Raw genomic sequence first — 21,777 nt, forward strand, 5'->3', positions numbered from 1 at the left:
ATTTCAACAAGCTTTCTATTAATCTGAATGGCATTGCAGTCATAAGATGCTCACCACATTCACAAAACATTCCTATAATAAATGAGAATTTTATAGACCAACATTTTTGTTATACTTAATAAAATATTCTTAAGAAAATATTTAAGAATGTAAGAATTTTTTCAAGAACTGCACATTCTTACACATTATCAAATTCAAATTGATCTTAAGAACTATTAAGTTAAAATCATTTTTCTTCTTAAAAAATCATTTTTGTTATATAGGCTCATAATATCTTTCTTTCCCTGGAGGTTTGACCAATTTGAATACACTGGCTACAAAAATGCAAAGATTTGACCTTAAATTAGCAAGGACTTCACAACAATCTCTGTGCAAAACTAGGGCAGGTGTGGAGGCCGAATACAAGAAAACAGCATGTTATCCAAACAAATGCCTCGGAGCTAGATTGGTAGCACTGGAGCGATGAATACAGTTCCTCCCTCCACAATGCGGATGTTCAAAGGTCTCAGCGGTATATGCTAATGCTCCAAGCAAACCTCTCATGCATACATAAAGAGCCTTTTATATTGTGCAGCAACATTCCTGATAATACATTGCCTGCCCTAAATGACAAGTGAACATCAGCAGATGAGTTTTTAAATAAAATGCAAAGATGTGGGCAACTGTGACTTAACATGAAAGCACAGCATGCGACAACAGCATGATGCTTCTTAGAGGAGTGGTGTTGAGCTACGTGACATTATTTTGTTTCCAGGGCATATTTAATGGTGACACTGGATGTCTAGAGGCAGGAAGATGTGCCCTACATAGGAGGCTTATTCAAAAAGACATATTCTTCATGTAAAGGAGGGAGCAAATTCACTCTATAAGCAGCAAGTTGCGATTTTCTTTTGCCTTATATGTATGGTGGCCGAGCGAGCTCATCACATCACAACTGAAGAAAATACATGCACATAGAAAAAAAAACACCATCAAATTAAGAAATCAATCATCAGTCTGCCAACACATATGCTGCAAATACTCACAACGCAACCAAATACAGAAACGCGCTGTTAAAATAAACAAAAAAAATCACCTTTCAGTTCATGGACAACACCACTGACGAGAAGACATTGAACAATAAGTGGTCCCAGCCAGTTGTGTGCGTTGTGAGTATTTGCAGCGCGTTTCTGTATTTGGTTGCTTTGTGAGTCTTTGCATCACGTTTCTGTATTTGGTAGTGTTGTGAGTATTTGCAGCGCATTTCTGTATTTGGTTGCATTGTGAGTCTTTGCAGCACGTTTCTGTATTTGGTAGTGTTGTGAGTATTTGCAGCGCATTTCTGTATTTTGGTTGCATTGTGAGTTGCAGCGTGTTTCTGTATTTGGTTGCGTTGAGTATTTGCAGAGCGTTTCTGTATTTTGGTTGCATTGTGAGTTGCAGCGTGTTTCTGTATTTGGTTGCGTTGAGTATTTGCAGCGCATTTCTGTATTTGATTGCATTGTGAGTATTTGCAGCACGTTTATGTATTTGGTTGCATTGTGAGTATTTGCACAATTGAGTGTGTTGTATAATAAAATAGAATTAAATTAAATCTAATCAGGAAATCCATATCCAATCCCAGCTCTAGCAAACGATCACTGAGGCAAAACAGGAAAAAAAAACTTGTCAACTTTTAAACACAATCATTTGTGTACATTTCGTTATTATTTTGTCTTGTGGAATATATGTAAATCTCTGTTATGTAGCTTCTTCGTGGGAAAAAAGAAAAAGAAAAAACAAAAAAGGACAAGGGCTAAATGAACATTAGAAAATGTTCTAGAAAGAAAGCTAACTTTATACAGATAACCAACCTTCCATAGGAAACAGGACATAAACATGGTGGGCGGTTTACACACATACACACTGAAGAGTGATGGAATGGGTGAACATCTGCTGGCACAGTGGGGAATGAAGGAACAGAAGAAAAATCTGCCTGTGTCTCACACCGAAACAACTGATTAGGCCCTCTAAATGACAGAACCTCTGCCCATGTTGAAATAGCACAGTCCCTCCATCTCCACGCTTCTGAGCATGTGCGGTTCCAGCAGGTGTTGTAAAGACTTGAATCATTAACCCCAGGCTGACAGACAAGACTTAGCCATCCAGGCTCAGAGAAGTGTTGCACTTCAGCATCTCCCCACCACTCCAGTGAGTCTGCAACTTCACACACTGGGAGCTGCAAAATTGATCCATTTACTCCAACTCAAGGTTAGAGGTTGGTAGGTCTGATTGTTCCAAGCTGATATTGTAAAATTTTAGTTTGTGTTCTGGACTTAAAGGGATAGTTCACCCAATAATGAAAATTCTGTCATCGTTTACTTACCCTCAAGTTGTTCCAAATTCAGCAGAAAAAAGAAATTCATACAGGTTTGGAACAACTTGCCTGCATTTTCGCTATTATAAGCAACATAAGTTAAATCTACAGGCTACATTACATGAAATTGGTCTTTGTTCCTCACAGATAAATTACAAATTCTGGAAAGATTTAAAAAAAAAAAAAAAAATTATATTTTTATTCAGCAAGGATGCAATGCATTGGTGCCAGTAAAGTCTACACATTGTTAAAAATACATTTCTATTTAATTATAAATGCTGTTCATTTGAGCTTTCTATTAATCAAAGAATTCAGAAAAAAATATTAAGCTGCACAACTGTTTTCAAAATTGATAATAAGAAGACATTTTTTTACTAAATCAGCATATTAGAAGGATCATGTGACACTGAAGACTGGAGTGATGGCTGTTGATAATTTCACAATATTACTGTTTCGCTGTATTTTTGATCAAATAAATGTAGCCTTGGTGAGCAGAAGAGATTTCTTTTAAAAAAAAATTACCGATCCCAAAACTTTTAAATGATAGTATATGTAAAGAATAAAAGCAAAGACATGTTGTCTCTCATTTTCATATGGGCTTTACAAAATAAAAATGAATTAATATGAGGGTTACATTGACATGGGGGTGAGTAAGTGATCTCAAGAATTAAATTTAGGTGAACTATTCATTTAGCATGTAGTCATACATGTAAACACGCATGGGTAGAAAACAGACTACAAGTGCACACAGACTAAGCGACATCGACTCTGTCTCCACCTAGTCCTATCTGCACTCTTTTCTATCAGTTCAGCATCTTCTCATTTTCCCTCTCCCTTCTATCATTCTTGTTCAATCAACGCTCTCCACTTCTCTGTGGTCAGCGGTCAGACAGAGAGAGAGAGATAGAGAGGCAACACTCATCTGAGCCCTTGAAATAAAGACATGGGACTCCAGTCTAGATCGATAGCCTGTTAGTGACCAGTGTGACTTTCATGTCATGCAATCATCGGACAGATTGCCACAGAATAGGGAGTCTGTGATAGACTAGATCTGCCTGGGATACCAGGGAAACACAGGCGGTGCAAAATACAGCGCTGTACAATACATACAGCCGTACAGACACACAAAAGAAAAGCATACCGTTAACACTCTGTTTGAAGCATTGACACAAGTCCTCACCATAATAATATATCAAAGACAAATATGAGTCTAAAAGAGTGTGTAAAAGACAAGCTTTTCTATTGACTCAGAGAAAGATAAAGGGATAGTTCATCCATCCATTATTCACACAACCTCATGTTGTTCAAAACCTCTATGACTTTTCATATTTTTCACATTTCGTTATTTTTTGAAGAATAACCTAGTCACTATTTTAAATATAGTGAAAATAAATGAAAACTTGTGATTCTAAGCTTTAAAATAACAATAAAAGCAACATAAAAGGATCATCAATATGGTGCCGAAGTTTTGTGTGCGAGACTCCAGGTCTTCTAAAGACATTCAATAACCTGGGAGAAAATTAAGGGCCCTATCATACACCTGGTGAAATGTGGTGCAAGTGTTTTTTGCTAGTTTCAGCCTGACGCAGTTATCATTTTCAGGTCCTGCGCCACGTTGTTTAAATAGCAAATGCATTTGCGCCTATTTGAGCGCCCATGGGCATGCTGGTCTGAAAACAAGGTGTGTTCAGACGCATTGTTGGTGCGTTGCTATTGTGAGGCAATTGAAATAGGCTAGACTGCGCCATTGACCAACAAAAACATAGTCTAAAGTCAATGGCGCAGTTTTTATTTTTATTTTTTTATTTAAAGGGCGCATTAGTGATATGCGCCTATAGGCAGGTCCACAATGCTCATCCACTCTGCTTATTAAACACAGAGGGATGCGCAGCAGCACACAAACTAGCCACATATTAAAAATAAAAGGATGTAAAAGATTAATATTGTGTACATAAATATATGGTGGAATCCACGCTTTAACCTCGTGCACGAGCAGATTCGTTTCCTCTCTGGAGAAGCATTCAGTCTTTCCGCTTGCAAATTCCGCCATGTAAATAGCAACCCGCCATGGTGCGAGTGCAATTGGCTTTTAGAGGGAATGGGAAATTACAATCTGATTGGTTTATTGCACGTTACGCCCAAAACACACTCTTTACTCATTAAGAGAATAGGGACAACCCTTTTAGACCATACGCCGCGTGCCGACTACTGGACTAACAAACATCATGAAGATGTTGTTTGGAGGGGGAGGTGATAGTGCTTTTGATTAAAGATTATGAATGCACATGAATTAAAAAACAAAAAAATAATGATGTCCACGGATAAATCATTTATACTAAACACTGCATCATTCTGTATTTTTTTTTAAATAGCTCATTTTGATTTCATTGTGACTTTAATAGCGCCTAAAAATAAGATATCCTTTCCCACTAAGTGAACTCAGTTGAACTAGTAAACGGAGAAAGATAATGCAGTAAGTGACCTCAAAGTAAAACTTATTTTTGGACATTTGACATTTATTTAAATAAGCCTCTGGTCTGCATCTCAAATGTCTACATCTCAATGCAAATAACAACTCTGAAATATGACACATAGCCGCAAGTCACCGTAACCTTTTTGAAACCTCAGCAAACAATGATTAATAACTTATTACGAGTATGAAATAAAAAAATATATATAACCGTTATCGATCTTAAGTTAAACTTGGATTTGCATATATACTCAGATTGATGTCTGGGCTGTGGCATTCTTATATGTTATTTGCTCTTTGCTGTGGGGTTCACCTGCCTTGATATACTCTCCAACGCAAACGAAGCCACTTGCATTTCTCTGGCCTCACAATCTAGCTTTCCTCACGATCACAGAAAGCAATTTAGCCTAAAATCAACATCTCTCACACTCCCCAATTCCCGCATGTGAGACAGAGATAGAGAGAGAGAAAGAGTGTGAATTAGGGAGGGTGGTGATGACAGGAAGACTGCTCAGAGTCAACAGTGCCGCATATACATATTCTGAAATGAGCACATCTCATCCAGACCTTGTGACTAAATTATATGTGAAGAGAATATAAGGAGGAAAGAGAGAGATATACTGTAAATAGAGTGAGGCAATGTTTGAAATAGAATACTAGTATACAGTATATATACTGTATACCGCCTACTTTTTTAAGTATTTGCTAAATGTTACTACTAAGTACTAGTATTTTTAAACAGTTTCCAACTAGGAATTATTGTTCAAGATTCATTAACGTTCAATATTATGCATTCAGTTGATGGTATTCATATATATATATATATATATATATATATATATATATATATATATATATATATATATATATATATATATATATATATATACACACTCACCTAATGGATTATTAGGAACACCATACTAATACTGTGTTTGACCCCCTTTCGCCTTCAGAACTGCCTTAATTCTACGTGGCATTGATTCAACAAGGTGCTGAAAGCATTCTTTAGAAATGTTGGCCCATATTGATAGGATAGCATCTTGCAGTTGATGGAGATTTGTGGGATGCACATACAGGGCACGAAGCTCCCGTTCCACCACATCCCAAAGATGCTCTATTGGGTTGAGATCTGGTGACTGTGGGGGCCATTTTAGTACAGTGAACTCATTGTCATGTTCAAGAAACCAATTTGAAATGATTCGAGCTTTGTGACATGGTGCATTATCCTGCTGGAAGTAGCCATCAGAGGATGGGTACATGGTGGTCATAAAGGGATGGACATGGTCAGAAACAATGCTCAGGTAGGCCGTGGCATTTAAACAATGCCCAATTGGCACTAAGGGCCTAAAGTGTGCCAAGAAAACATCCCCCACATCATTACACCACCACCACCAGCCTGCACAGTGGTAACAAGGCATGATGGATCCATGTTCTCATTCTGTTTACGCCAAATTCTGACTCTACCATCTGAATGTCTCAACAGAAATCGAGACTCATCAGACCAGGCAACATTTTTCCAGTCTTCAACTGTCCAATTTTAGTGAGCTCGTGCAAATTGTAGCCTCTTTTTCCTATTTGTAGTGGAGATGAGTGGTACCCGGTGGGGTCTTCTGCTGTTGTAGCCCATCCGCCTCAAGGTTGTGCGTGTTGTGGCTTCCCAAATGCTTTGATGCATACCTCAGTTGTAACGAGTGGTTATTTCAGTCAAAGTTGCTCTTCTATCAGCTTGAATCCGTCGGCCCATTCTCCTCTGACCTCTAGCATCAACAAGGCATTTTCGCCCACAGGACTGCCGCATACTGGATGTTTTTCCCTTTTCACACCATTCTTTGTAAACCCTAGAAATGGTTGTGCATGAAAATCCCAGTAACTGAGCAGATTGTGAAATACTCAGACCGGCCCGTCTGGCACCAACAACCATGCCACGCTCAAAATTGCTTAAAACACCTTTCTTTCCCATTCTGACATTCAGTTTGGAGTTCAGGAGATTGTCTTGACCAGGACCACACCCCTAAATGCATTGAAGCAACTGCCATGTGATTGGCTGATTAGATAATTGCATTAATTAGAAATTGAACAGGTGTTCCTAATAATCCTTTAGGTGAGTGTATATATATATATATATATATATATATATATTATTTGGAATATATAACATTGAATTTATCTATAACAGTTATTTTGAATTGTAATATAATATTACTATTATAATTACCATAATTAATTTTTGAATGGTAAATGTACTGTAAATGTAAATTAAAGCGTAACGAAAGTGCCAACTTCAATAATTGACTGCAAACTCCATTCTGTTTTGGAATACCCAGTTTTCCAGGCCCAATAAATTCCCAGTAGATACCACACACAGTAAGCACACTGCAAAAAGAATAAAAAATAAATGAATAGCACTTTACAATAAGGTTATTAGTTAACATTAGTTAGCTAACATGAACTAAGAATGAACAATACTTCTACAACTGTATTTTTATTAACTAACATTAACAAAGATGAACAAATACTGTAACAAATGTATTGCTCATTGTTAGATCATGTTAGTTAATACATTAACTAATGTAAACTAATGAACCTTATTGTAAAGTGTTACCCAAAAAATAATACGAGTAGTATTTGTGTGCTATTTCAAACACAGGGATGTACATAGAGAGAGGAAAAGTGCATTTAGCCTCCTTGAAAGCATGAATTCTCACAGTATGAAATCACAAATTTAAAAGCTGCAAATATGAGCACTTTTGAGAAGTGTTTTGGTTGGCTTGTTTCCTTTAATGGATCTGTCATCTCTCAAATGCCAAATCCAACCTCCTTCAGACAAACAAAAAGCAGACCAAGAGTGAGTGTGTGAGTGAGTGAGTGAGAGAGAGAGAGAGAGAGAGAGAGAGAGAGAGAGAGAGAGAGAGAGAGAGAGAGAACATTCCTTTTTACTCTAATCCCTCCAAGTGTCCCTGTCAGAAGATTTGACATTGAGAAGTGACTCATTCAGAGGTTAATTAAATGTTGTTTATGCCAAGTGAGAGAAATTACTACACTACCCAGAGAGCACTAATGTAACAACTGTGTTCTCCGACCTGCAGAAGCGTGTAATTTCATGTGGTGGGACAATAATCCGTGGCTGATGACTTGAAAAGAGAATACTATAAAATGGGCTCACCGTGATAGTGTTTAGTTTCGATGACAGTTGAGGTGACAAAAGTAAAAATTTATTTATTATTGAAGTTGGCACTTTCATAAATGCCCCACAGTGTCCACACCATTTATAGAAGGTTAAGTGCAAATTATGAGCACGTTTTAGACAGCGAAATGTCTTACGCATGATGCATTTAATATCATGCTGCTTGATCGGACATTTCAGAAACATTTCAATGTGCTGAGCACTTGATTTTGAAACCACTATTTCATTGTACAAATCCTTATTGAAGAGCAAATTGTTTGAAGAGCAAAACTGTTTCCCCAGTTTTGTGTTGAAGGACTTTTATTTTGAAGTGTGTATATATATATGTATCACTAACGTAAAACATGTTGTAAATCTTCCTTGGCGGCTTCCATTTATTTGCAACGATCACAGGATTTTTCACGGTTGCGGTCAGTGCTGAGAAGCAATTGAGATGAAGGTCTTGAATTTGGGTCTCGCAAACGTATGGATTGTAAAGATGTGGATTACAGCACACAAATAAAACTGATTACTTTTGGGAATTTATGTTGCATTTTGGCGCATTTTAATCACAGACATATCCATCCGATGAGTGCGAGAACACAATGGCCAATCAGAGGTGTTTACGATTCCGCTCAATATTGCTCAAAGCGCCACAATTTTAAAATTTCAGTACCGACTTGGTACCGAAGTCAGTATGCTACTTTTTGACAGCTCTAGATTTTAATATTGATAAATAAGGATTCGTACACATTTGTATTTCTAAAAGGTGTTCATACGTAAATAATTCACATTTTATTGATATATCAATATTGTATGTTTCAGTGTGTTTGAAAATTTAAGTAAATGTGTGTGTGTTCGAAAAAAAAAAAAAAAGCCCTACCGTTATCTGTGGCCATGAATAGAGCAGTGTACTGGTTGTTGTGAACATGTGGAGACTCGCGGTCCAGTATGGCCCTGGTGGTGACGTTGCCTTTGAACGGGTTCACGATCAGCCAGTCTGCCGGGTCTCTCAACACAGCGAACCTGAGGGGCACACATGACCATTACATACACTCTTGGAATGGGTCGTTTTTTTGAAGTGTATCAAAACTCAAGGATTTCTATATGTCTTTCAGTTTATTTGTCCACTTATTGCAGTGACAATCCCCATTAGACCAACCGATGTATGCTCAAGAACACAATGCTGACAGCTCATGGATTACCCCCTTGCGGCGTTCGAACCTTCAACCTTTTGATTCCCAAAGCAGGTTTTTGACCTTTAAGCAACATTACCTCAAGCATTAGCACTACAGAGTGTGGACGGGTTATCAAGAAGGTAAGCTGAAAGTGAAATAAGAAGAAATGGAGCAAAAAGACTGCCTGAAACATGTAGGAGGGATGAATGACCTGCAACGACACCTCTAAGAGTAATGAGCCTTTTGTAATTGGTTAACCATGTGATATCTCAGCCATGACCCCCAGAACAACTAAGCATGTGCATATGCGCGATTGGATAAAATAGATGCAGTAGTGCTGAAATCTAAAATTGAGTCACAGATTTACAGACTTAAAATAAAATGTCAAGTTCTCTGGCTTTACTGCTTTCAGGAAACCCATAGAGACTCTTTCAAAACAGAGGAGGGGGATTTAATTTTTTTTCTGAAAAGTCTTGCTGACTCGGATACCTTTCCAAAAAGAACACAAACAGTCACACAACCAACAAAGACTTTTTCCTGTCCTAAGGGGTTAAAAAAATTGGAGTTGCTCACTAAAGCAAAAACAGAAATGGGGAATAAAGACACAAATTATAAAATAAAAAATATTTGATTAAAACTTATACACTACCGTCTGTAAGATTTTTTGGAAAAAATAAAAAAGAGAAAGGACTTATGCTCACCAAGGCTGCATTTATATATATATATATATATATATATATATATATATGTATATATATATATGCGTAAATAGTAACAGTAAAAACCGGTAATACTGTGAAATATTTAAATAGTTTAAAATATCTGTTTTGTTTCAGGATTCTTTACTAAATAGAAAGTTCTCCCACAGCAGCAATACATTATTTTTAAACCATGTTTTTTTAATTGTCATATATTTTGAGACCAGTTGAGGCCAAAAAAAGTAAACTGCTTCTTTTTTTTCTTTTTTTTTGCTCCATTGTGCCCCCTTCTATTCCCTTCTGACAGCAAAAAGCACCTTTCACAAAGCAATTCTATCTTATCAACATTACATCACAACACATCCCAGGGAAATGTTCTCTGATTCACGAGGACAAGCTGCCGGAAACAAGCTAGCATGAGATTACCATCACGCTACTCTGGGTACAAATACCTTACATCCTGACTCAGATGCGCAAGTGGATAGTTTGTAATTCTCCTGTAAAATCAGCTGGCATTTGTTAGAGACACTTTTTTCTGGCCTGGAGTGTGTCACAAAGGCTTAAAATGCAGTCAATAGCTTTGAGCCACTGGATAGGAGAGCAGCTTTGTACGCCAAGTGCAAACATCAGAAAAGTGTGACATTATCTTTTATAATAATACAAAAAATCTTCTGTAACTGAAAATAATACAAAGACACATGCAAGTTCGCAAAGTACAAAAATCTGAATAGTGTGACATTTTCTTGTATATAATAATAATAATAATAAAATCAACACACATAAACACAAGCAAACCCACAGAAAGTAAGTCAATGCCATTGACTTTTTTTTGGTGTTGTCTGCTGTGCAGCATCACGGCTCTGACAACCCTTCATTTATTTTCGACAGCACACTCTGAGAGACTTGCATGAACTGGCAATTCATATTGACACAAAACAAATGGATATTTCATTTCTGGAATCTATTTCTAAGACCTTTTACACTGCCATTAATCAGACAGCCTGAAAGTTTGCAAAGGGGGTGTGGCCTAGACACTTGTTCATAAGTATAATATTGTAAGAAAACTGATACACACACGGTGCTTCACTCAATTAGCCTCCTCTCAATGTCATTAGCGTGCCATTAAAAACACATTATGCAAATTAACATGTTATCTATAACGATACGTGCTAATGACCACAAATAAGCTGTCAAAGACCTTTCACATGTAATCAAAACTTCGGCTGATGTAGGTGTTTTCATTTCCACACATTATCACACTATGGTAAAATGATAAAAACTACGAAGGATACCACAAAATCCTTGTCCTTTTGGCCAAAGTTGTGTACCTTCTTGCTCACACAGGCAATTATTCAAGAAAAGTGATTTGCCAGCATCCCATCTAACAAAAAATATGTTTAAAGAGCATTTTGCTAATGTTCTTATTAGGTTATGAAAATGTTATTTCACAATGTTCTCAGAATGTTCAAATCATCCAGTTAAAAAAAACCAAAAAGGAATTCTTGGTTATGCAAACGTTATGGTAATATTCCATTCTTCAAACATATAGGAATGTTACTTTTAAATTCAGTTCAGTTCTCTGAACGTTAACGTTATAAAACGTTAGACGAATATCCAACTAAAACGTTTCAGAAAAAACGTGCCATGAACGATGTATACATTTTTTTTTTTTTTTTTTTTTTGTGCTAACTTTTTAAGAACAATATTAAATATCACAAACTTTGATAACACAATCATTCTATTGATGTTACCGGAAGAACATTTGTTCATAACTTTGATAGAACCTTGCCAGAATGTTAGCCGAAATTCTGAGAACGTTCCCTGTTAGCTGGGATGTCTTGAAGAGAATCTGGGTCGGAACTTCTCCAGTCCCAAAGTCCACAGAGAAAGGATAAAAGACACAAAAGTTTCATCAGCATATATTTTAGTCTGTAAAACGCTGCGCCTGAAATTGAATACTTCCTTACTATATTGGCTGTGAAAAAACAGTATGACAAAAAGAGTATGTCTGAATACAATGTATTCGAAAAACAATAGGTGAAAAGTCCCCGGATGACGTACTACTTCCGCTGAGATTCCGAAGTGTGCTTTCCCATGTTGGTAGGTCACGTGACTGTAACAACATGGTGGATGTAGTACGTCCGAATTTCATTCACACTACCCATATTCATACTATAAATAAAATATTTTTAAAATAAAAGTAAATAAAAATTTTCTAAGACACATGCTGGAAACGCATATAAAAATATCTACCCTCTTGAAATTGTATATATCTAATCTCATCAACAAAATTACTAAAGAAAATGCTTTTTTAATATAATATCTCTGAAGACAAAGGGCCTGTTTACACCTGGTCACTTCATGTGTTTTCTCTGACCGGAGTTATCCGATTGTGAATCTGAATCATCCGTCCATCCATTTTCCAAACCGCTGGTCCAATGTGGCTACAGCGTAATATCATACAGGTATAATTCCATTCTAATTGATTATTAAATTGTTTAATTAAAGTTTATACATAGTTTCCATGACAGAGTTCAAGATAAATCTTTTCATGTTACTACTGGAGCTCCCAGTTGTTTCAGATAATTATTAAACAGCAAGTGCAAATGTGGCAGTGGACTAATATATTTGTGGACTAACGAAGGGAATAGTGAATGAGGGTATATGGGGCGATTTCAGAAAGAGCCTAAATGATCTTACCAGCACTTTCTCTCCAATTGCTGTCTTTGAACTTGAAATTAGCTAATAATAAATAAATTGCAGCTCATATCTGTTGCTTCCATGGACGTGAACACCATTAAATTTGCATATAGCGCAGGAATTGAAGATTGGATTTGGATTTGTTTTGCAGAGATACATTTATGTGGACAATTGTAAATGGAAGTTTTAACAAATTGGATCGCTATCTGATCAGTAAAATTGCATGAAGTGACCAAGTGTAAACAGGCCTAAAGATGGAAAGATGGAAAATGCACATCATAACAATAATTCAATGTTTCTCAAACTGGAGTTTGCAAATCCCTGGGGATTCGTGAGGAAACTGCAGGGAGTTTGTGAGTTTATGAAAAGATCATTAGTTAAATCATAAAAATGTCAAATTCAAATAAATAAAAAAACAGTACAACACTTACTAAAAAATATTAAATATTGTATTTGTTTATCTTCATGTTTTGATCATTAACTGACTTCAGAGAACTGTGAACATGCAAATGTGCTGTTAAATTATTGAAATATTGAAAGGATAGTTTACATTTACTAAGCCTCATGTTGTTCCTAACCTTTCATTTGTTTTAGTGATTTTTTCCCCCCTTGAGTTAAATATTCTTAAATATAGTGAATATTTCTTGTCATATTTGTTCATTTTGGTTTTAATCTAAATAAATGGCATGCATGTCATTTTGAATCAACAAAAATACATTTTAGTTACAAACCAAATATTCAAGGGAGTAAATAATGACAGAGTTATCATTTTCAAGTGAATCTCAGGGGTATACTTAAAATATATATTTTACATCAAAGGAATTCGGTTGACTAAATTGAATGCTTTTAATTAAAACATACTGTTGACAAATCCATGAGGAGGAAAAATATAAAACTGCAAGATATTAACAATGACTAATGTACAATGCTTTTAGAAGAAAAATCATATTCTTACTAGATATCTCTTCTAAAAACATTGTACTGTAAATTCATATATAAAACGTTTGCATATTTGGTTTAAATAACATTTATTTTTGCTGATTAAAATGATGGCATTTTAGTCATAAAACAAAAATGGCCAAAATATGACATGAAAGAAGAAAAAAAAAAAACGAAAAAAATGTGTATTTAGCTTGTCATGTGTTTAGCAGCTCATTAAAGTCTCTATGTTGCTAATGTGCCTGACAGCTGGACTGAAGACAAGAAACCTATATTTCAGCCACAATCGCACAATAGCGACTGCTCACAAATACACACAACCTCACTTCACCAGGGTTAGGGCATTGTAGAGAAGTAGCTTTAAACCTCCACCTCCAACCAAGAAGAAAAAGAAGAAAAAGAAGAAAACAAAGATATTCTTCATCCAATCTAAAATGTAAGAAATTCCACTCCTTGAGACACCTTTTATATACTTTTTACTCCTTACACCCTTTCATGATGTGTCAGGCCTGGAGAGGGCCTGGGGTGCGGTGCATATTTATGCTCCTCTATCTCTGCGAGGGGGCGGAGGCCAGAGGGGCTTTTCTCCACATTACCTTCTAATAGAGAACAGGGGAGAGCTTCTCTGCTGCAGGAGGGCCGCTCCGTACATCAATTCTGGTCCTTTTATCCCTGTTTGTGCTCACGGAAAGGATCTATGTGAGGAGAAATCTTTGCTGCCTCACACGCTGGCCTGTGGCTTGATTTAAAACTATTTCTATAATAAAGATCCATATAATGATGATGCAAATAATGAAAGGTGTATTTTTATGTGTAAAACACCTGTGCCAGTAACAGCTCAATTGCAAAAAAAGTTAGTTTACAAAAAAAAAAAAAAAAACCGATTAATAAAATAAAATCATCGTTTACACTTTATTTCGACGGCACACTTTAAACATTCTACTAACTATAAACTTTGCAACTACACGTCAACTAACAACAAGTTTATATCTCGCAATTCTTCTTTTTTTTAGAATTGTGAAATATAAACTCGCAATTGCGAGTTATAAAGTCCTAATTCTAAGGGGGAAAAAGACAGCAGTTTGTACCTCACAATTCTGATTTTTATAACTCACAATTGTGATTATAGTCACAACTCCAAGAAATAAACCTGCAATTGCATGCTATAAAGTCAGAATTTCGAGATTTAAACTTGCAATTTTGAGAAAAAAAGTCAGAATTGAGAGATGTAAGCTCGTAATTGTGAACCAGAATTTTAAGATAAAAAGTCTAACATTTATAAAGTGAACTGAATTGAATTAATCAGCACCAAAGTATTGGAAAAAAATGACCTAGCCTCCCAATAATAATATGTGTGTATACAGTATGTACTGTAGATATCGGTGCAGTACAATATTTTGTTCATACACATTATTTTGTTGTGCTAAAAATTTACACTTGATGTGAAACCCTTTTCGTCCCAGTATTAAAGAAGCCATATTATGCCCTCTTTTGGGGTCTACTAGAATAGGTTCCAAATTTTGTTGAATGTTCAAAAAACACTTTTCACATATTTTACATTGTTGCAGCACCTCTTTTCCCAGTCTGTCAACATTCTGTTTAGTTTCAGTCTCTATGAAGCCCCTCCTTCAAAAAAAAAAAAAAAGCACAATGTGCTCTGATTGGTTGACTGGGTTAAGATTGGTCAACCGCTTTCAGCTTGTTTCAGAAACAACACACTACAACAACTCAGTCAGGCCTTGTCCCTTTTTTTGCATATGCTTTGGGCGAGAAATATTTAAATGAGGAATATTGAGAGACGTGAAAGTTCCAGGGAGTTTAGAAACACTGCTTACTGATATAGAGAATAACTCATTTTCATGCTCAAACTGCAACATTACACACTGAATAAAGTTGCATAAGACCTAAAGCATAATAGGTCCTCTTTAATATGTGTTTAAATTTTTAATGTTCTGTTCTATGTTGAGCTTTATTGCATGCTATGGCCCAGAAAACAGACCTCTTTATCAGCAAACACATATCAAGCAGAGACAAGCAAGTGGCACACTTATACTAATGCTCTGACTGCCCTGTGTTTGTAAAATAGGATGGATGCCCCCATTAGGATATTACTTTTAGCCATTGTAATTCAATGGCAGTGTCGTTTGGAACTGCTTTGGACCACTTTCTGAGCGAAAATCACCTTTCCCAAACTCAGCATCATTCTCGTTCTAAGTTCATCTCTCGATGGGATTCAGTCACATGGCTTAACTCGACTCAACTCCCATATGTGCATCCACCGGACCCCAGATCAGATGCGTGCACAAAGATGCAGAGGTTGATGAAAAACAGCTGCGCCATAAACTTTCCCTTCGCTCTCATGTCTGGGACAAATTGCCGTTGTCACCCCTGCAGATATTTCGGTTCCATATTGGCAGAAAGAGCTGTACAAAGGAAATAAATGTGACAGGGAGGCAGGGAAATATAAACAAGGGGAGACGGCCCATCAATCAGCCATGGTCAGACTCAGAGGGAATCAGACCCCTTCTGTGGGTGCAGTCCGTTCTGCCAACCTGTCCATTAACTCCTCGTTAAAGTTCACACTGCCGCTCGCCATCCATTCATCTCACTCCGCTGCTTAACCCTCTGACAGCCTTCACAGGTTCAGTACACACACAAACACACATACACTCTCCAAGGTTGGGGAAACTACTTCGAAAATGTTGCTTGTCAAGTTATTAGCTACTCCTATTTTAAAGCAATTAAACTAAACAATGCCAAATATTTTTTTAAACAAAAAATGTAATTGTTGAATTGCACTACTTGGAAAATAAATATGCATTGCATTAACCGTGGTTACATTTTAATGCATTGTATTTTTAGGGCTTGCATTTTTTATGGGCTGAAATATATTTAAGCTGTGAATATTTCGATTCACAACATTTCACACACATCTTCATTATTAAAAATTAAATAATCCAAATTTACCTTTCAGATTTCACTTCCAAAAATATTGATTCGGTTTAAAAATACAACCTATAATATTCAACAGGCAATTTTCGTTCCAATTTATTTCGCTTTACAAATTCCCTTCCACAAATTCAGTGGTTCAAATTCGACAGAAAATTCATTTCACAACCGAGAACTGCAGGAATAGCAGTAGATTACAGATTCATAACAATCAATCAATCAATCAATCAATCAATCAATCAATCAATCTATCTATCTATCTATCTATCTATCTATCTATCTATCTATCTATCTATCTATCTATCTATCTATCTATCTATCTATCTATCTATCTATCTATCTATCTATCTATCAATCTATCTATCTATCTATCAATCAATCAATCAATCAATCAATCAATCAATCAATCAATCAATCAATCAATCAATCAATCAATCTATCTATCTATCTAAAATAAAGTCTTGTAAACGCTGTTGACTTGCATTACTGATTATTTATCAGCATATTGGTGTGCATGTGAACATGTTGAATGACTGATGTAATAGGCAAAACGTAGAATAAAGAAATTAACACCATAAACCAAGATTGATAAATGATATAAAAGTATTGCTATAGCATGTTGTTATTTCATGTTAGTTATTAAATAGTGTTACTATATATTATATAAAACAAAGACCAGACATTATGATGAAAAACAAATACAAATATGTTGATAATTGTTAGAGTATGTGAATTTATACCATGATATATTATGATTATTATATTTTACATTCATAATTTCAGCTTGATATGTCAACATACAGTATCTGGAACCTGCCTAAGTATGGTAAGGACGAGGCAATTTAGCTTGACACAACGCAATGCTTGGACCTCTTAGAACAATGCCGTTTCAAATGGAGACTCCCATAAGCAAAGATGTGCCAAGCTGTGCAAAGTTTATTCAGCCACTGAGGATTCTGGAGCATGTGTTCAGACGAACGTTCACTTGATTACTGTAAGCTTAAGCAAAGACTGTGAGAATCATCAAAGCTCTTGGTGTGGTATCACCAGTCAAGCGCGCGGACACACCACACACACTCATAGATCCATCCTCTATCTCTTTCACATTTTTTTTTTTTGCCTTGTGCAAGAGCTCACCGCCTGAGAACTAAACTGCAAAACTGAGCTAACAGGAACCACTACTTCAGCTTCATTTCCATAAATTATCATGCCTCAGCAATGCAATACATAAAATCTAATTTATTATCATAATAAGGCACAAAAAGCAGCTCTTTGCATCGGTTGAAAATCATAACCCTGTAATTAAGTCAGAGAAAAGCAATTTGTCCATGCTTCAGAGAGGCCTTGCCACTCACAATCTTTCCTGTTGGCACCTTTTAGATAGTTTTAATTATTTAACCACATAATGGCTGTCTCTCACAACTGTTTCCCAGACTAATGCCACCTTGCTCATTATTAATGTCAAGAGGAAATAGAGATCAGATACAGTTTTGTTGCAGTCTATTTCCGTAGGACAGGCCTATATTTTATGAATTTACATGAAAACCAGCCAAATGTCCAGAGTCCTGCACGGGTTTGGGTACCCGCAGGGGTAACGGGGGCTCAAACGGGTGAAAAATATCCAACTGTGTCGGATACGGGTGCGGGTCGGGTCGGACACGGGGGTCTAAACACGGGTTTAAAACAATCAAGTGCAAACGTAAAAATATATGCATATTTTTTAGGAACACATCTACAAAAATATGCCTGTATTTCAAGTTGATAAAAATTATTTAAAATCCACATCAGTTTATTTGTGCCCACGCCCTCCCAGGAGTCTCTATACCTACTATCACTTTTAAAAATTCATAATAACCGCGCACGTGATCTGCTTGCAGTCGTCGTGATGGATGCTGAGGAGTTGAAGAAAAGAAGAGCTAGTGGAGATGGTAAAGTTGTCGACAATACGTCATCAAAAATCAAGTCCAGTGTGTGGGAGAAATTTGGAGTTATCTGAAGAAAACAATATTGTGAAAGGCTTTGCCGCATGCATTTTCATGTTGGATAGCCGCAAATGTGGAACTTCATCACTGAGGAAGAACGCAGATAACTGTGGTAACAAACCAAGCCGTTCTATCGAACAGTATTTTTCAAATTTAACACTGTTAAGTATGTGTGGTGAGCAGGGCGTGTTTGAACGCAAAATTGTCAGATGTAGGCTAGACGAAATTGCGTGGCAGATATAGTGTTGTAGCCGCGTCTGTTCGATTGGTAACGTTAGCCATGTTCTTCATGTACCGGCCTTTTGATAGCTTTGGCTGAAGTTGTCCTTGTGTTAATGGTCGTGTAATAACTTCTGTATGACCTGGCAATAAATATTTTTGTAAGTGTGTCTATAATGTGATGGTCTAAACTGATTTTATTTCGGTTGTGGGTCGGGTAGTCGGTTCTATTTTAAGCGGGTCGGGTCGGGTGCGGATTTTAATTAGTGCTGCTGTCGGAAAACGGGTCGGATGCGGCTTTAAGCACTGCGGGTACGGGCGGGTGCGGATTTACAAAATCTGACCCGTGCAGGACTCTGTCCTGTGGCACACAATCAGGGTCGTGCAAGATTCTTTCCCTCCCAGAATCCTATTTCTCTTGGACCCCCAAAGTCATTCTATTGACTGAAAGAACATTAAATGGGTACTGTATTCTGCACCTGATATATGTATGTATGTACAGAATATTACTGTTCAAATGTTTAGGGTCAGTCAAGGATACATTAAATTGTTTAAAAGTAACAGTAAAGACATTTATAATGTTACTACAGATTTCTAAGTCAAATAAATGCTGTTCTTTTGAACTTCTGATTAAGAACCCTTGAAAAAAAAATCATGGTTTCCACAAAAATATTAAGCAGTACAACTGTTTTCAGCATTGATGAAAAGTTTCTTGAGCAGCAACTCAGCATATTAGACTGATTTCTGAAGGATCATGTGACACTAAAGAAATTCAGCTTTGCCGTCACATGAATAAATTACACTTTGAAATAAAAATAAAAAAAGTATCAAATTGTTAATTGTAAATAAAAAAAAATACTGTTTTACTGTATTTTTTATCAAATAAATGCAGCCTTGGTAATAAGACTTTTCAAAAACATTAAAAAAATCGTCCTGAACCCCAAACCTTTGAACGCTAGTGAATAAAACCGAGTAACATGGTGTTTAATTAGTTTTTTTAATATGATCTAACAATTGTTAATTGTTATTTAATGTATCAGCATACAATAAAGTGTAAACAACAACCATGAGGACGTTGCCGGCCCTGTACGAGTAAATAAGATAAGAAACATGCTTGGAATTATAGCTGACACTGTGGAACTAATGAGGAAAACAATCCATATCTTGATTCTGTGAGGTGAAATGCTTAACTCTGTAAAGAAAGGAGTCACAGAGGCCAGGAGTCTTCACATTTATCACGATTAATTCAGGTTTTCAGAGTGCAGTTATTCTTTTCAGCAACCACTGCAGAGTAAGTGAGACCTGACGTGAACCGAACTCTTCCCTCTGTCACCTAACTCAACGCAGCTCAGAAGAGACTCTGAATGCCGCATGCTTGCATTAAAACAGACAGCCATTCAACAGTATTGCATTGTTGAATAGGGACAGAGAGACCTTCAAATAAACACAATGCACACATTTACAATTACCGGTGATTAATCAAACCCTTAGAAATTACAGCAAACTTAAGCTTAACGCTGCAAAACAGTTCATTTAAAACTGGTGATTAATTAATGGTTCGCCCACATATACACAAAGAGACAATTAATATATACAGACCCACGTAATGTACTTCAGGAAGAGTCAAGTGCGATTCTGAAAACCTTTTGCATGTAAATGGATTTTGTGTCACTGCAATATACCATGTAAAACCCAAATACATTTACACAAACTATAGGGCAGCAAGATGTCTTAAAATCATTTGAAATAATTAATGTCATATTAAAATAATTAATTAATTAAAAATGGTAACTATCAAGTTAGTTCTACATGAAAACGGACATATCCGGAGAAAAATCAAGAACTTTTTTTTGGCAGCATAGAACCTTGGCACACTAAATTTACAAATTTGTAATTTGTCCTGCCAACAAATGTCAGCAGATCTAAAACATATTGGCAAATTTAGTTTTTATTTCCATTCTCCAGAGATATTTTACTATTTTATGTTTCCTTTAATAAGTTTTAATCTAGCTAAGCAAAATGAGTAGTGAGTTTAAGTTACAGTGAATGTCCAGAACAACAAATTCCACATTAAAACAACTAATTTTGTCTTAAAAAAAAAAGATTTTAAGATTAATCACAATTATTTTAGTTTATGCATCTAATTTCTGTTATAAAAGGTTTGACATTTTTAAGATCAATCACAATTATTTTAGTTTATACTTCTAATTTCTGTTAAAAAAAGGTTTGAAAACAAGAAATACATAAATAGAAAATAATAGCCTGTGTAGGGTGACCTTTGACAATAGACCTTGGAGTTATGAAGGTTGAGATCTTCTACTTTAATGAGAGGAAAACTGGCCTGACATCTAGACACGGTCTGTCATCTTTCAGCACTTGCTGAGTACTGCAGTTCCAACACATACTGTACTAATGAGAGAAGGGTGCACAGGAAACTGAACCCACAAACGAGAAAGTTGTTTGGTCAGATCCTGTCTGGAAAGCAACATATTCCAGCATGTTCTGCATATCATTAACTGTCACTATCACTACAACCTTTCCAGACTGCACCAGCAGATGCGTAATACACAATGTGAACAACAATGTCAGTAACAACTTAACATTGATAAAGTGAGAAATTTTATGAATTAACTTTAAATATCACCCAGCATATTGGCTGCGATATATAAAAGAGCATTTGTTAAATATCAAGTGTGGTAGTACAGGTGTGATATTCACAGATAGATGATACAATGTCTCCATAGACTGCACCTGTGTCCAAAACCATTGAATCACTGAACAGCTTTCACTACTGACAAATATACATCTATTCACTTTTTCATCTTACAAAGACTGTAACGCACATAAGGAGCAATAAATGCTCACAAACAGCTCAAATCTGCTTTAAAACATGAACAGATATTTTACTCAGATGAGGTATTATGCTGTTATTAGAATGAGATATTATTTAACATGCATTAAATATATTTGTTATAAAAGCATACAGCAGACCTTGAATTAAGTCAGCTGTGGAACACTTAAAGAACATTTCTCTTTTTATGAACTCTTTCCCTGCCATTGACAAAATTTTCCGTCATTTATGATACACGGTGGCCGGCAATCCATGTTTCACCGTTATATGGTAGGGGGCGCTATTACACA

The 21,777-nt window shown here is 36.2% G+C and overlaps 1 protein-coding gene across 1 annotated transcript in view; it reads right to left on the reverse strand.

The window, feature by feature from the left end:
- Positions 1 to 21,777, reverse strand: part of cdh13 (cadherin 13, H-cadherin (heart)) — a 344,747-nt gene that overhangs the window by 22,486 nt on the left and 300,484 nt on the right. Inside the window, exon 11 of the mRNA XM_079873426.1 lies at positions 8,855 to 8,997. Coding sequence (XP_079729552.1) covers positions 8,855 to 8,997 — 143 coding nt within the window. The remainder of the gene's footprint in view (positions 1 to 8,854; positions 8,998 to 21,777) is intronic.

Source organism: Squalius cephalus (genome assembly GCF_949319135.1).
Source record: "Squalius cephalus genome assembly, chromosome: 6".
In the NCBI taxonomy this organism is placed as follows: Eukaryota; Metazoa; Chordata; class Actinopteri; order Cypriniformes; family Leuciscidae; genus Squalius; species Squalius cephalus.